Source organism: Oncorhynchus nerka, linkage group LG3, assembly GCF_034236695.1.
Source record: "Oncorhynchus nerka isolate Pitt River linkage group LG3, Oner_Uvic_2.0, whole genome shotgun sequence".
NCBI lineage: Eukaryota > Metazoa > Chordata > Actinopteri > Salmoniformes > Salmonidae > Oncorhynchus > Oncorhynchus nerka.
The window spans coordinates 5,405,797-5,421,890 of NC_088398.1; the positions used below are offsets into that span (position 1 = coordinate 5,405,797).

Consider the following 16,094-nt stretch of genomic DNA (forward strand, 5'->3'; position numbering starts at 1 on the left):
GAAGAAATCCTGGACTTCCTCATCTGGTTAAGACAAGCCTGATATGTTCAGGAAATCCAGAATTTGTTAAACCATATTTCTGGAATAACCCTCAGACGTAGCTGGAAGTGGTAAAAAAATAAACTCGTAAAAAAAATGTCATGAGGGAAAACACCTGAAAAATGTACATGTGAAGCTCAACAAGTGTTTGAAAACCGTGTGTGTGTGTGTGTGGTATTCAAGCTACTGTAGCCCCTGACATGTTGTGTAGTGGTTAATATTACAAAGGGTGGTTTAGAAATAAACTCTTTCTCTCAGCATGACTTTTGAATGAGGTATCTGTCTCCCTCCCTCTCTCTTTCTCTCTCTCTGTAAATTAGTTTAATCTAAAAGTCTGACTTAAAATTAAAAGAGTTATCTGTCTCTCTCTTTTCTTTGTCTCTTGCTCCTCTCTGAAGACTTCATGCAATAAGTCTGACTTATCCTTGCTCTCTCTCCTTCTCCCTCCCTCCTCCCGCTCTCCCTCTGTCTCTAGATGAGTTCGTGCAGTAGCAGAGCGCTGACTATTCTGTCCACGGTGTTTGGGGCGTGTGGTCTGCTGCTGGTGGGCGTGGCTGTGTCTACAGACTACTGGCTGTTGATGGAGGAGGGCATCGTGCTGCAGCAGAACCAGAGCATGGAGGTCAAGATGGCCCTGCACTCTGGCCTCTGGAGGGTCTGCTTCGTGGCGGGTATATATGACCTCTGACCCTCAATAGCAGTGGTGAACTGACCAATCTGCTCCGGATAGAATTGGCCATAGTCAATCTAGGATCAGTTCACTCCTTCTAAATCTGAACGTTAACCATTAGGGGAAAATGCAACACGGATCAGTGCAACTTCACAATCTCAATTTTATATACTATATTATTTTTTCATTAACGTATGCAGGGGCAGACTGGCAATCTGGCATTTTGGGAAATTGCCAGATTGGCTGGTCCATTTGTTTTCTTTGTGCAAAATTATAATTAACTGGCAAAACATGGGGGCCTCAAATAACAAAATTGGCCGTTGTGGGGGGCTCATAGAAAAAAATGGTCCATTGTGTAAGAAATGGTAGGACAGATTTTTGGTCCCAGTCCACCCCTGTATGTATGTATCTGCCTCCCTCTCTCATTCTCATGCAAGCCTCAATTTGATACACTCCTCTTTCTTTCCCTTCTCTCTCAGGGACAGAGAACGGGAGATGTGTGGCGTCAGAGTATTTCACTGAGCCAGAGATAGAGATCACCACAGAGAATACTGCTAATATTCTTAGTGAGTATACTGTACCCTACACTTACAGCTTTACACTGCACACTCAGCATAGAGCTCACCAACTTGTAGCTCTAAAACACGGAAATGAGTTACCTCTGGTTTGTTCAGCCATTAAGGGCTCGTTGGCCAAAGCCTATGGGGAAATGAATTGGGGTTTTGGATAAACAGAGAAAAAAATCAGTTCTAGGTTTAACACAGGTTTAGGAGATCTTATACATTTTGTTCTATGAGATAATAGCAGTCAGTTAACATGGCATGTATTCATTGTTATGAAGCAGCTTTGTAATTTATGTGTTTGTTATGATTACATACAGTTGAAATCGGAAGTTTACATACACTTAGGTTGGAGTCATTGAAATTAATTTTTTAACCACTCCACTAATTTCTTGTGAACAAACTATAGTTTTGGCAAGTAGGTTAGGACAACTACCTTGTGGATGACACAAGTAAGTTTTCCAACAATTGTTTCTAAACCTATTATTTCACTTATAATTCACTGTATCATAATTCCAGTTTACATACACTAAATTGACTATGCCTTTAAACAGCTTGGAAAATTCCAGAAAATTATGTCATGGCTTCTGATAGGCTAATTGACATAATTTGTGTCAATTGAAAGTGTACCTGTGGATGTATTTCAAGGACTACCTTCAAACAGTGCATCTTTGCTTCACATCATGGGAAAATCAAAAGAAATCAGCTAAGACCTCAGGACAACAATTGTAGACATCCACAAGTATGGTTCATCCTTGGGAGCAATTTCCAAACGCCTAAAGGTACCACGTTCATCTGTACAAACAATAGTACGCAAGTATAAACACCATGGGACCACGCAGCCGCCATACCGCTCAGGAAGGAGACTCGTTCTGTCTCCTAGAGATGAATGTACTTTAGTGCGAAAAGTGTGAATGAATCTCAGAACAACAGCAAAGGACCTTGTGAAGATGCTGGAGGAAACAGGTACAAAAGTATCTATATCCACAGTAAAACGAGTCCCTATATCGACATAACCTGAAAGGCTGCTCAGCAAGGAAGAAGCCACTGCTCCAAAACCGGCAAAAAAAAGCCATACTACGGTTTGCAACTGCATATGGGGACAAAGATCATACCTTTTGGAGAAATGTCCTCTTGTCTGATGAAACAAAAATAGAACTGTTTGGCCATAATGACCATCGTTATATTTGGAGGAAAAGGGGGAGGCTTGCAAGCCAAAGAACACAATCCCAACCGTGAAGCACGGGGGTGGCAGCATCATGTTGTGGGGGTGCGGTGCTGCAGGAGGGACTGGTGCACTTCACAAAATAGATGGCATCATGAGAGAGGAGAATTATGTGGATATATTGAAGCAACTTCTCAAGACATTGTCAGGAAGTTAAAGCTTGGTCGCAAATGGGTCTTACAAATGGACAATGACCCCAAGCATACTTCCAAAGTTGTGGCAAAATGGCTTAAGGACAACAAAGTCAAGGTATTGGAGTGGCCACCACAAAGCCCTGATCTCAATCCCATAGAAAATTTGAGTGCAGAACTGAAAAAACGTGCATGAGCAAGGAGGCATACAAACCTGACTCCGTTACACCAGCTCTGTCAGGAGGAATGGGCCAAAATTCACCCAACTTATTGTGGGAAGCCTGTGGAAGGCTATCCGAAACATTTGACCCAAGTTAACCAATTTAAAGGCAATGCTACCAAGTAATTGAGTGTTTGTGAACTTCTGACCCACTGGGAATGTGAAGAAAGACATCAAATCTGAAATGATTTATTCTCTCTACAATTATTCTGACATTTCACATTCTTAAAGTAAAGTGGTGATCCTAACTGACCTAAAACAGGGATTTTTGCTAGGATTAAATGTCAGGAATTGTAAAACTGAGTTTCAATGGATTTGGCTAAGGTGTATGTAAACTTCCGACTTCAACTGTAAATGCTTAACTCACAAAAAGTGACGTTAGCTGATAATTATCTCATAGAACAAAACGTGTAAGGTCTCCCTAAGCCTGTGTTTACAACATACCTTATTTTTGGCGTTTATTCAAAACCTCTCCAAAACCCCAATTAATTTCCCAATAGGCTTTGGCCAATGAGCCATGGCGAAGTTGATACCTACAAAAAGACGCCATTACTATTGCTCTCTATTATGGTTAGCGCATAACATTTTACCTCTAATACTGTGACCCTGTAGAGATGGTGCGGACAGCCACTCAATTTCCCATGGTGTCTCTGCTATGACCTCTAACACTGTGACCCTGTAGAGATGGTGCGGACGGCCACTCCGTTCCCCATGGTGTCTCTGCTATGACCTCTAACACTGTGACCCTGTAGAGATGGTGCGGACGGCCACTCCGTTCCCCGTGGTGTCTCTGCTATGACCTCTAACACTGTGACCCTGTAGAGATGGTGCGGACGGCCACTCCGTTCCCCATGGTGTCTCTGCTCTTCGTCTTCACGGCCTTTGTCATCAGTAACATCGGACACATCCGGCCCCAGCGCACCATCCTTGCCTTCGTCTCCGGGATCTTCTTCATCCTCTCAGGTAAATATGCCACTCCATCTGGCCTTTATTATTACTGCCTTCATTCATCCTCTCGGGTAGATAGGCCACTCCATTGGCCTTGATTATTACTGCATTCATCCATCCTCTCGGGTAAATAGGCCACTCCATTTGGCCTTGATTATTACTGCCTTCATCCATCCTCTCAGGTAAATATGCCACTCCATCTGGCCTTGATTATTACTGCCTTCGTCCATCCTCTCGGGTAGATAGGCCACTCCATTTGGCCTTGATTATTACTGCCTTCATCCATCCTCTCGGGTAAATAGGCCACTCCATCTGGCCTTGATTATTACTGCCTTCATTCATCCTCTCAGGTAAATAGGCCACTCCATCTGGCCTTGATTATGACTGCCTTCATCCATCCTCTCAGGTAGATAGGCCACTCCATCTGGCCTTGATTATTACTGCCTTTATCCCTCCTCTCAGGGTAATAGGCCACTCCATCTGGCCTTGATTATTACTGCCTTCATCCATCCTCTCAGGTAGATAGGCCACTCCATCTGGCCTTGATTATTACTGCCTTCATCCATCCTCTCAGGTAAATAGGCCACTCCATCTGGCCTTGATTATTACTACCTTCATCCATCCTCTCAGGTAAATAGGCCACTCCATCTGGCCTTGATTATTACTGCCTTCATCCATCCTCTCGGGTAGATAGGCCACTCCATTTGGCCTTGATTATTCCTGCCTTCATCCATCCTCTCGGGTAGATAGGCCACTCCATCTGGCCTTGATTATTACTGCCTTCATCCACCCTCTCAGGTAAATAGGCCACTCCATTTGGCCTTGATTATTACTGCCTTCATCCATCCTCTCAGGTAAATAGGCCACTCCATCTGGCCTTGATTATTACTGTATGTGTCCATATCCTCTGTCACTCCTGAATCATGTTCATTTGAACAAGGCTTATCTGTGTGTGATGATTCATATCTGGCCCCTTCTGCCTCCTTCCAACTGTGATTGATTATTGCTGTCTTCATCCTGTTTCAGCCTAGCCACTCCATCATTGCTCTATTTCTACTTTTGGATGTCTCCTGTACCACCTGAACAGGGTCTGACCATTATTACTGCAAATAATATCTCTGAATAAGGTCAAGTTGAGCAGAACAATCACTGGTGTCATCAGGAATTTCTGTTGACAAGGGTTCATTCTAAAAATGTGTCGACATACAGTACCAGTCAATAGTTTGGACACACCTACTCATTCCATGGTTTTTCTTTATTTGGACTATTTTCTACATTGTAGAATAATAAAGAAGACATCAAAAACTATAAAATAACACATATGTAATCATATAGTAAACAAATCCAAATATATTTTATATTTCAGGTTCTTCAAAGTAGCCACCCTTTTGCCTTGATGACAGCTTTTCAGAATCTTGGTATTCTCTCAACCAGCTTCATGAGGTAGTCACCTGGAATGCCTTTCAATTAACAGGTGTGCCTTGTTAAAAGTTCATTTGTGGTATTTCTTCTTAATGCGTTTGAGCCAATCAGTTGTGTTGTGACAAGGTAGGGGTGGTATACAGAAGATAGCCCTATTTGGTAAATAGCAAGTCCATATTATGGAAGAACAGCTCAAATAAGCAAAGAGAAACTAGAGTCCATTATTACTTTAAGACATGAAGGTCAGTCAATCCGGAAAATGTCAAGAACTTTGAAAGTTTCTTCAAGTGCTGTTGCAAAAACCATTAAGCTCTATGATGAAATTGGCTCTCATGAGGACCGCCATATGAATGGAAGACCCAGAGTTACCTCTGCTGCAGTTCGTTAGAGTTAACTGCAACTCAGATTGCTGCCCAAAATGAATGCTTCACAGAATTGAAGTAACAGACACATCTCAACATCCACTGTTGTTAAGGGATTTTTGATCAATAATGACTAATTATGTATACATTTCAATCAGGACTGACTAATCAGAATACTATTATGTTACTGTATAGATGTATGAATTTTATTTTAATCCTAGTACTGAATATAATGTGTGTAATTATAATCAAGAATTAGAACAATGACTGTCTGTTCCTTGGTAGAAACTAATGAACTTATTGTCAGACTGGCTAGAATGCTTATCTACACAGGAAGACCTTGGCTTGGTCATAAATTATCTATACTGGTGGGGGTCAATGTAGGAAGGCTTGAGAACTATACTGCCATTGTACCGGAGTGGAGGAGAGACGGGACAGTTCGAAACCTAATGACGTAATTTTCAGTTTATAACCTGTTGTAAATTGTATCATGTTCAGTACTCTCGATAATAAACGCTAGTGCTTGATTTTATGCAAATAAGTTTCTTACAAATCCTTAGAAATGGGCTGAGTGTATTAATTTAATTGGGTATTAAACATATAGGAATTTAATTCCTCTAACAACTGTTCAGTGGAGTCTGCGTAAATCAGTCGTTCATGGCCGAATTGCTGCAGAGAAACCACATCAAAAGGACACCAATAATAAGAGACTTGCTTGGACCAAGAAACATGAGCAAATGACATTAGACCAGTGGAAATCATCTGTTCTTTGGTCTGATGAGTCCAAATTTGAGATTTTTGGTTTCAACCACCATGTCTTTGTGAGAAGCAGAGTAGGTGAACGGATGATCTCCGCATGTGGGGTTCCCACCGTGAAGCATGGAGGAGGAGGTGTGATGGTGCTTTGCTGGTGACACAGTCTGTGATTTATTTATAATTCAAGGCACACTTAACCAGCATGGCTACCACAGCATTCTGCAGTGATACGCCATCCAATCTGGTTTGCGCTTAGAGGGACTATCATTTGTTTTTCAACAGGACAATGACCCAAAACACACCACCAGGCTGTGTAAGGGCTATTTGACCAAGAAAGAGAGTGATGGAGTGCTGCATCTAAAACCCCTGGCCCCCACAATCACCCGACCACAACCCAATTGAGATGGTTTTGAACCGCACAGTGAAGGAAAAGCAGCCAACAAGTGCTCAGCATGTGGGAACTCCTTCAAGACTGTTGGAAAAGCATTCCAGGTGAAGCTGGTTGAGAGAATGCCAAGGGTGTGCAAACCTGTCATCAACGCAAAGGGTGTCTACTTTGAAGAATCTAAAATCTAAAACATGTTTTGATATGTTTAACACTTTTTTTTGTTACTACATGATTCCATATGTGTTATTTTATAGTGTTGATGTCTTCACTACAGTGTAGAAATGTAGAAAATAGTACAAATTAACTTCTTAACGCTACCCATCCCTTAAGCGGGATAATTGTCATCAGCAACCGTTGAATAGCATAGTGCCACAGTCAAATAATATTACCTAAAATATTTATATTCATGAAATCACAAGTGCAATATTGCAAAACACAGCTTAGCCTTTTGTTAATCCCCCTGTCGTGTCAGATTTTGAAATTATGCTTTACAGCGAAAGCAATCCAAGCGTTTGTGTAAGTTTATCGATCGGACGATAAACATTAAGTACACTTAGCATCAGGTAGCTCTGTCACGAATATCAGAAAAGCAATCAAATTAATCGTTTACCTTTGATCTTTGGATGTTTACACTCACGAGACTCCCAGTTACACAGCAAATGTTCCTTTAGTTCTATAAAGATTATTTTTAGATCCAAAATACCTCTTGTTTGTTGCGTTATGTTCAGAAATCCACAGGAAAGAGCGGTTAAGACAACGCAGATGAAAATTCCAAATCGTTTCCATAATGTCCACAGAAAAATGTCAAACATTTTTTATAATCAATCCTCAGGTTGTTTTTAAAATATATAATCGATAATATATCAACCGCAAATGTCTGTCACAGTAGGAGAGGGGAAAACAATGGCTGTCCAAATTCTGTTGCGGGAGCAAAACTCATGTGAACACTTGACGCGATGTTATCGTTCTGGCTCATTTTTCAAAATAAAAGCCTGAAACTATGTCTGAAGACTGTTCACACCTTGAGGAAGCGATAGGGAAAGGAATCTGGTTCATATCCCTTTACATACAGCAAAGGGAGGCTATGGAACATGGAGTTTTCAAAATAGAAGCCACTTCCTGTTTTGATTTTCCTCAGGGTTTCGCCTGCAATATCAGTTCTGTTATAATAACAGACAATATTTTGACAGTTTTGGAAACTTTAGAGTGTTTTCTATCCCATACTAATAATAATATGCATATATTAGCAACTGAGACTGGCCGAGCTGGCCGTTTACAATGGGCACCTTTTCATCCAAGCTACTCAATACTGCCCCTGCAGCCATAGAAAGTTAAGAAAAATCCTAGAATGAGTAGGTGTGTCCAAACTTTTTGCCTGGTAGTGTATTTTGTATTGTAAATCAGAGAAATATCTATCCTCTGTGAAGCTGTTTGGGGACTTTTCTGCTTTGTAGTTCACTCTCCTGACCAGGAGGCAGCAGTGATGAGGGTGCTCCATATCCTCACTTGCTTTGGCAATGTTAACACACGTTTCCCATGCCAATAAAGCCCCTTGAATTGAATTTAATTGAGAGAGAGAGAGATGAGAAGATATCAAGAATGGCACTCAAAACACAATTCACCTATGATATGTAAGAAAAACCAGGTATATTATTTAAGGCCAAAAAGCAGTCATTATAATCACATTCCTGCCTTTGCTGTGGTTTGTTTGTAACACAGCAGTGTTTCGCAAACTCGGTCCTGGCCCCCTTGCATGCATCTCTCTGTCTCTGTCTGTCTGTCTTGTCTGTCTTGTCTGTCTGTCTGTCTGTCTATTTTAGTATGCCAGTGTTACTTATTTAGGTAAAGATGATGAACCTCTACATTATAACTGACAGGACATGGTTTCCATGCACTTTCCTTTTACATTCACAGCCTATACTGACTGACAGGCTCCCGGTGTAGAGGATAAAATAAATAAGCATAAATATGGGTTGTATTTACAATGGTGTTTGTTCTTCACTGGTTGCCCTTTTCTTGCATCAACAGGTCACAAGTCTTGCTGCTGTGATGGCACACTGTGGTATTTCACCCAGTAGATATGGGAGTTTATCAAAATTGGGTTTGTTTTCAAGTTCTTTGTGGATCTGTGTAATCTGAGGGATATATGTCTCTCTAATATGGTCATACATTTGGCAGGAGGTTAGGAAGTGCAGCTCAGTTTCCACCTCATTTTGTGGGCAGTGTGTACATAGCCTGTCTTCTCTTGAGAGCCAGGTCTGCCTACGACAGCCTCTCTCAATAGCAAGGCTATGCTCACTGAGTCTGTACATAGTCTAAGCTTTCCTTTATGTGTTGTCAGTCACAGTGGTCAGGTATTCTGCCACTGTGTACTCTCTGTTTAGGGCCAAACATCATTCTAGTTCTCTTTTTTTGGTAATTCTTTCCAATGTGTCAAGTACTTATCTTTTTGTTTTCTCATGATTTGGTTAGGTCTAATTGTGTTGCTGTCCTGGGCTCTGTGGGGTCTTTATGTGTCTGTGAACAGAGCCCCAGGACCAGCTTGCTCAGGGGACTCTTCTCCAGGTTCGTCTCTCTGTAGGTGATGGCTTTGTTATGGAAAGTTTGGGAATCACTTCCTTTTAGATGGTTGTAGAATTTAGCCGATCTTTTCTGGTGTCACGGTTTTCCTTAGGTGAAAGAGAGTCAGACCAAAATGCGGCGTGGCTATTGCGATCCATGTTTAATGAAACAAAGTACACACGAATCAAAAACAATAAACGTAACACGAAAACCGAAACAGCCTAATACTGGTGCAAAGTAACACAGAGACAGTAACAAGGACAATCACCCACAAACAAACAGTGCAACCCAGGCTACCTAAGTATGATTCTCAATCAGAGACAACTAATGACACCTGCCTCTGATTGAGAACCATACTAGGCCGAAACATAGAAATACCCAAATCATAGAAAAACAAACATAGACTGCCCACCCAACTCACGCCCTGACCATACTAACTAAATACAAAACACAGGAAATAAAGGTCAGAACGTGACATCTGGATTTTGATCATTAGTAGGTATTGGCCTAATTCTGCTCTGCATACATTATTTGGTGGTTTACGTTGTACACGGGATATATTAGCAGAATTCTGCATGCAGAGTGTCAATCTGTTGTTTTTTCCATTTTGTGATTTCTTGTTTGGTGAGCGGACCCCAGACCTTACAACCATAAAGAGCAACGGGTTCTATAACTGATTAAAGTATTTTCAGCCAGATCCTAATTGGTATGTCGAATTTATTGTTCCTTTTGATGGCATAGAAGGCCCTTCTTGCCTTGTCTCTCAGCTCGTTCACAGCTTTGTGGAAGTTACCTGTGGCGCTGATGGTTAGGCCGAGGTATGTAACGTTTTTTAATGTGCTCTAGGGCAACGGTGTCTAGATGGAATTTGTATTCCTGGTCCTGGCAACTGGTCCTTTTTTGGAACACCATTATTTTTGTCTTACTGAGATTTACTGTCAGGGCCAAGGTCTGACAAAATCTGTGCAGAAGATCTAGGTGCTGCTGTAGGCCCTGCTTGGTTGGGGAAAGAAGCACCAAATCTCACGATACATGACCCCATTCATTCTTTCCTTTACACGGATCGGTCGTCCTGGTCCCTTTGCAGAAAAACAGCCCCAAAGCATGATGTTTCCACCCCCATGCTTCACAGTAGGTATGGTGTTCTTTGGATGCAACTCAGCATTCTTTGTCCTCCAAACACGACGAGTTGAGTTTTTACCAAAAAGTTATATTTTGGTTTCATCTGACCATATGACATTCTCCCAATCTTCTTCTGGATCATCCAAATGCTCTCTAGCAAACTTAAGACGGGCCGGGACATGTATTGGCTTAAGCAGGGGGACAAGTCTGGCACTGCAGGATTTGAGTCCCTGGCGGCGTAGTGTGTTACTGATGGTAGGCTTTGTTGCTTTGGTCCCAGCGCTCTGCAGGTCATTCACTAGGTCCCCCCCGTGGGGTTCTGGGATTTTTGCTCACCGTTCTTGTGATCATTTTGACCCCACGGGGTGAGATCTTGCGTGGAGCCCCAGATCGAGGGAGATTATCAGTGGTCTTGTATGTCTTCCATTTCCTAATAATTGCTCCCACAGTTGATTTCTTCAAACCAAGCTGCTTACCTATTGCAGATTCAGTCTTCCCAGCCTGGTGCAGGTCTACAATTTTGTTTCTGGTGTCCTTTGACAGCTCTTTGGTCTTGGCCATAGTGGAGTTTGGAGTGTGACTGTTTGAGGTTGTGGACAGGTGTCTTTTATACTGATAACAAGTTCAAACAGGTGCCATTAATACAGGTAACGAGTGGAGGACAGAGGAGCCTCTTAAAGAAGAAGTTACAGGTCTGTGAGAGCCAGAAATCTTGCTTGTTTGTAGGTGACCAAATACTTATTTTCCACCATAATTTGCAAATAAATTAATACAAAATCCTACAATGTGATTTTCTGGATTTTCTTTTCTTTCTCATTTTGTCTGTCATAGTTGAAGTGTACCTATGATGAAAATTACAGGCCTCTCTCATCTTTTAAGTGGGAGAACATGCACAATTGGTGGCTGACTAAATAACTTTTTGCCCCACTTTGTGTGTGTATATATATATATATATATATATATATATATGTATGTGTGTGTGTGTTGAAGAGGGTGGTTCTTAAGCTGCATCCCTGTCTCACCCCACAGCCTTGTGGAAAGAAATATGTGTGTTTTTTTCCAATTTTAACCTTGCACTTGTTGTTTGTGTACATGGATTTTATAAAGTTTTATGTTTTTCCTCCTACATCACTTGCCAAATTGAGGCAAAAGCTTTTTTGAAATCAACTAAGCATGAGAAGACTTTGCCTTTGTTTTGGTTTGTTTGTTTGTCAATTAGGGTGTACAGGGTGAATATGTGGTCTTTCGTACAGTAATCTCTCTCTCTCTCACACACACTTTGCCCCTCCTCAGAGTCCTCTCTCTCTCTCTCTCTTTTAGTGTCATTGTTAACGTTATGTTCCTTTCCCTTTCAACCTCTCTCTTCCTTGACTTTGTTGCTGTTGGTGTCAGTGGTAATGTCCCACACCTCTGTCTGTCTGTCTGTCTGTCTGTCTGTCTGTCTGTCTGTCTCTCTATCTATCTATCTATCTATCTCAGGGTGTCAGTGGTAATGTCCTGTTGCTCTCGCTCTTTCGTTCTCTCTCTCTCAGGATGTCAGCGTTAATGTCTTCTTTCTCCCTCTCCCTCTATCACTCTCTCTCTCCTTCTCTCTCTTTCTCTCCCTCCCACCTCCTTCCTTCTCTTCCTCCCTCTTTCTCTCCCTCCCTCCCTCCCTCCCTCTCCCCTCCCTCTCTCTCTCTCGCTGCCTCTATCACCTTTCTCTGTCTTTCCCCCTACCCCTCTCTCTCTCTCTCCTTCTCTCTCTTTCTCTCCCTCTTTCTCCCTCCCTCCCTCCTTCTCTTCCTCCCTCCGCCCCCCCCCTCTCTCTCCCTCCCTCTCCAGGCCTGAGTCTGGTGGTGGGGCTGGTGCTCTACATCTCCAGTATTAATGATGAGGTGATGAACAGACCGAGGGAGCCTGAACAGTTTTTCAACTACCGCTACGGCTGGTCGTTTGCCTTCGCAGCCTCCTCCTTCCTACTCAAGGAGGTCAGTGTGTGTGTGTGTGTGTGTGTGTGTGTGTGTGTGTGTGTGTGTGTGTGTGTGTGTGTGTCAAATCAAATAACATTTTATTTGTCACATACACATGGTTAGCAGATGTTAATGCGAGTGTAGCGAAATGCTTGTGCTTCTAGTTCCGACAATGCAGTGATAACCAACAAGTAATCTAACTAACAATTCTAAAACTACTGTCTTATACACAGTGTAAGGGGATAAAGAATATGTACATAAGGATATATGAGTGAGTGATGGTACAGAGCAGCATACAGTAGATGGTATCGAGTACAGTATATACATATGAGATGAGTATGTAGACAAAGTAAACAAAGTGGCATAGTTAAAGTGGCTAGTGATACATGTATTACATAAGGATGCAGTCGATGATGTAGAGTACAGTATATACGTATGCATATGAGATGAATAATGTAGGGTAAGTAACATTATATAAGGTAGCATTGTTTAAAGTGGCTAGTGATATATTTACATCATTTCCCATCAATTCCCATTATTAAAGTGGCTGGAGTTGGGTCAGTGTCAATGACAGTGTGTTGGCAGCAGCCACTCAATGGTGGCTGTTTAACAGTCTGATAGCCTTGAGATAGAAGCTGTTTTTCAGTCTCTCAGTCCCAGCTTTGATGCACCTGTACTGACCTCGCCTTCTGGATGATAGCGGGGTGAACAGGCAGTGGTTCGGGTGGTTGATGTCCTTGATGACCTTTATGGCCTTCCTGTAACATCGGGTGGTGTAGGTGTCCTGGAGGGCAGGTAGTTTGCCCCCGGTGATGCGTTGTGCAGACCTCACTACCCTCTGGAGAGCCTTACGGTTGAGGGCGGAGCAGTTGCCGTACCAGGCGGTGATACAGCCCGCCAGGATGCTCTCGATTGTGCATCTGTAGAAGTTTGTGAGTGCTTTTGGTGACAAGCCGAATTTCTTCAGCCTCCTGAGGTTGTGTGTGTGTGTGTGTGTGTGTGTGTGTGTGTGTGTGTGTGTGGTAGGGGGGCAGGTGGTGGGGGAGTTGAGGAGACGTCATTAGTGCCACTGCTGTGCTGCCTTGGGTGCCCAGCTGACCTATCCATCTTAAAGCCACAGTGTCGTGCCGGCTGAGGCAAACCTCCCTACAACACTCATCACACTCATTACACTGCAATATGCTGGGAAAGTACAGCTATAATTTAGGTCCTAGGGAGCCATGCATTTAAATCACCAAGACTTGCAAAGTTGCATGTTTACTTCAAGGCTAAATTTGAGGCAGGAAGAAACCATGATGCCTCTGCAAAATACTACTATTCTCTATACATTCTAAATCAGTCATTCTAAATGTAACTACTCCACAGTATTATCTGTACTGGGCTGAGATGTTCTGTATGCAGGTGTTGAGGAAGAACCTGTACCTCTGGGTATTCCTGTGGCTGTCAGCCATCTTCTGTCCTGCGTGTGATAAGGACTGATGAGACAGATTGGAGAGTTCAGAGGAGCAACTCTTCTTTATCCCCGTACTGTCAGAGTGGAGAGTTCAGAGGAGCAACTCTTCTTTATCCCCGTACTGTCAGAGTGGAGAGTTCAGAGGAGCAACTCTTCTTTATCCCCGTCCTGTCAGAGTGGAGAGTTCAGAGGAGCAACTCTTCTTCTCCCCCGTCCTGTCAGAGTGGAGGGTTCAGAGGAGCGACTCTTCTTTATCCCCGTCCTGTCAGAGTGGAGAGTTCAGAGGAGCAACTCTTCTTTATCCCCGTCCTGTCAGAGTGGGGAGTTCAGAGGAGCAACTCCTCTTTATCCCCGTCCTGTCAGAGTGGAGAGTTCAGAGGAGCAACTCTTCTTTACCCCCGTCCTGTCAGAGTGGAGAGTTCAGAGGAGCAACTCTGTTTAAGTGCAGTATAGTTCATCACTCCTAACTCAAATACAGTCTTTGTTTCAGTACTTGCTCTGTACATTTACACACTCTAGTTTAGTTCAAACATTCATGACAGTTCTAAGACATAGCATATATGAAGAGTGGACTGTTGTTGTACTTTGCTGCAGAGAAGATAGGAGAACACTGCTGAATACACAATGAGCTAGTGAGGATTAGTATTCTGGGGATAGACTGGGGTGTCAGTGGGGATGTTGACATACTGTAGCAGTGCAGTTGTCTTCTCTCTCCCTCTCTGTGTGTTTGTTGTGTGTGTGTGTTAGTGTTTGTGTGTTAGCGGTGCAGTGTTGTGTGATGTTCTCTGCTCGTTTCACCCATCTCTCCCTCCATCCCCCACCCTGCCTCTCTCACATCGTTGGCATTACTGCACTAATGTGGTGCAATGGACAGCTCAGTGTACTCCTCCTCCTCCTGCTCCTCCTCCTGCTACTCCTCTTCTTTCATCATCTTGCCTCTCTCTCTCTCTCTCTCTCTCTCTCTCTCTCTCTCCCCCACCTCCTCCCCACTAGATGTATCTACTTGTTCCCTTTTCTTTCAAACAGTTTGATCCCTGCATAACTCTCCCTCTCTCTATCTCTCTCTACTGTCAGGGGGCTGGGGTGATGTCAGTCTATCTGTTTATGAAGCGTTATGCTGAGGAGGAGATGTACCGCCCCCACCCAGCCCTCTACCGCCCCCGTCTGTCTGAGTGCAGCGACTACAGCGGCCAGTTCCTCCACCCTGAGACCTGGCCTCCTCCTAAGAGGGGCCGCAGTGACTCCCGGGCCTCCAGCGACATCTCCATCCAGATCAACCAGACCCCCCCGCAGCCCACCAAAAAAAACCTGCAGGGCAACCAAGGTGGGGGCATGGGGTCCAACATGGGCCCTGGGTCTGGGTCCTCCTCTGGAGCTAGCTACCAGCTGCCCCCACCATCTGGGGCCTACAACACCCACACACTCCAACACCAACACTCACACGGTAACTCCCAGGCCATGGCCATGCCCCCTTCCACCGGCCCCCCTCATTACCACACACACATGCACATGGACGCCTCCCCCTGTTAGAGAGAGGGAGCGCAAGGGACAGGGACAGGGAGGAAGTAAGTGTGGAGAGCAAGAAATATGGAGTAAGTGTGAAAAGGGAGCGTGAGAATGATTGAGGGATTAGTGTTAACATACATTTGGTATTAAAAACTGAGAGATGGGAAGAGAGAGAGAGAGAAAGAGGGTTCAGGAGAGGTGGAAGAGTTGTCAAGGATAGAGAGATGAGGGGGATTTTTACAATTTTATTTTACCTTTATTTAACTCGGCAAGTCAGTTAAGAACAAATTCTTATTTTCAATGACTGCCTAGGAACAGTGGGTTAACTGCCTGTTCAGGGATGGAGAGAAAGTGACGGAGAATAAGGTATGTGATTTCTTGAAAGAGGTTTAGAGGTTAGAATCTGTGACAAAAAGGGCTGAGAGGGAGAGAGAGTGAGAGAGACAGGGAGAGAGGGAGACAGGGAGAGAGGGAGAGAGGGAGAGACAGGGAGAAAGAGAGAGACAGGGAGAAAGAGAGAGACAGGGAGAAAGAGAGAGACAGGGAGAATGAGAGAGAGGGAGAGACAGGGAGAGACAGGGAGAATGAGAGAGAGGGAGAGACAGGGAGAGAGGGAGAGACAGGGAGAATGAGAAAGACAGGGAGAATGAGAAAGACAGGGAGAATGAGAGAGACAGGGAGAATGAGAGGGAGAATGAGAGGGAGAATGAGAGAGAGGGAGAAAAAGAGAGACAGGGAGAAAGAGAGAGACAGGGAGAAAGAGAGACAGGGAGAAAGA

At 43.6% G+C, this 16,094-nt stretch overlaps 1 protein-coding gene across 1 annotated transcript; it reads left to right on the forward strand.

Annotated features, from left to right (window-relative positions):
• Nucleotides 1-514: 514 nt before the first annotated feature.
• LOC115123378 (voltage-dependent calcium channel gamma-7 subunit-like) lies at nt 515-15,729 on the forward strand. The gene is made up of 5 exons (XM_029652717.2): nt 515-710; nt 1,189-1,275; nt 3,668-3,808; nt 12,230-12,375; nt 14,885-15,729. Exons 1-5 carry the CDS (start codon nt 515-517, stop codon nt 15,338-15,340), a joined length of 1,026 nt encoding a protein of 341 aa, XP_029508577.1. The 3' UTR covers nt 15,341-15,729.
• Nucleotides 15,730-16,094: the final 365 nt, after the last annotated feature.

Excerpts from the sequence above, each read along its gene's own strand:
- LOC115123378 (XM_029652717.2), top strand. The coding sequence starts at position 515 with ATGAGTTCGTGCAGTAGCAGAGCGCTGACTATTCTGTCCACGGTGTTT. Across the intron at positions 3,809-12,229 it reads GATCTTCTTCATCCTCTCAG|GCCTGAGTCTGGTGGTGGGG; the intron begins GTAAATATGCCA and ends CTCCCTCTCCAG. Across the intron at positions 12,376-14,884 it reads CCTCCTTCCTACTCAAGGAG|GGGGCTGGGGTGATGTCAGT; the intron begins GTCAGTGTGTGT and ends CTCTACTGTCAG.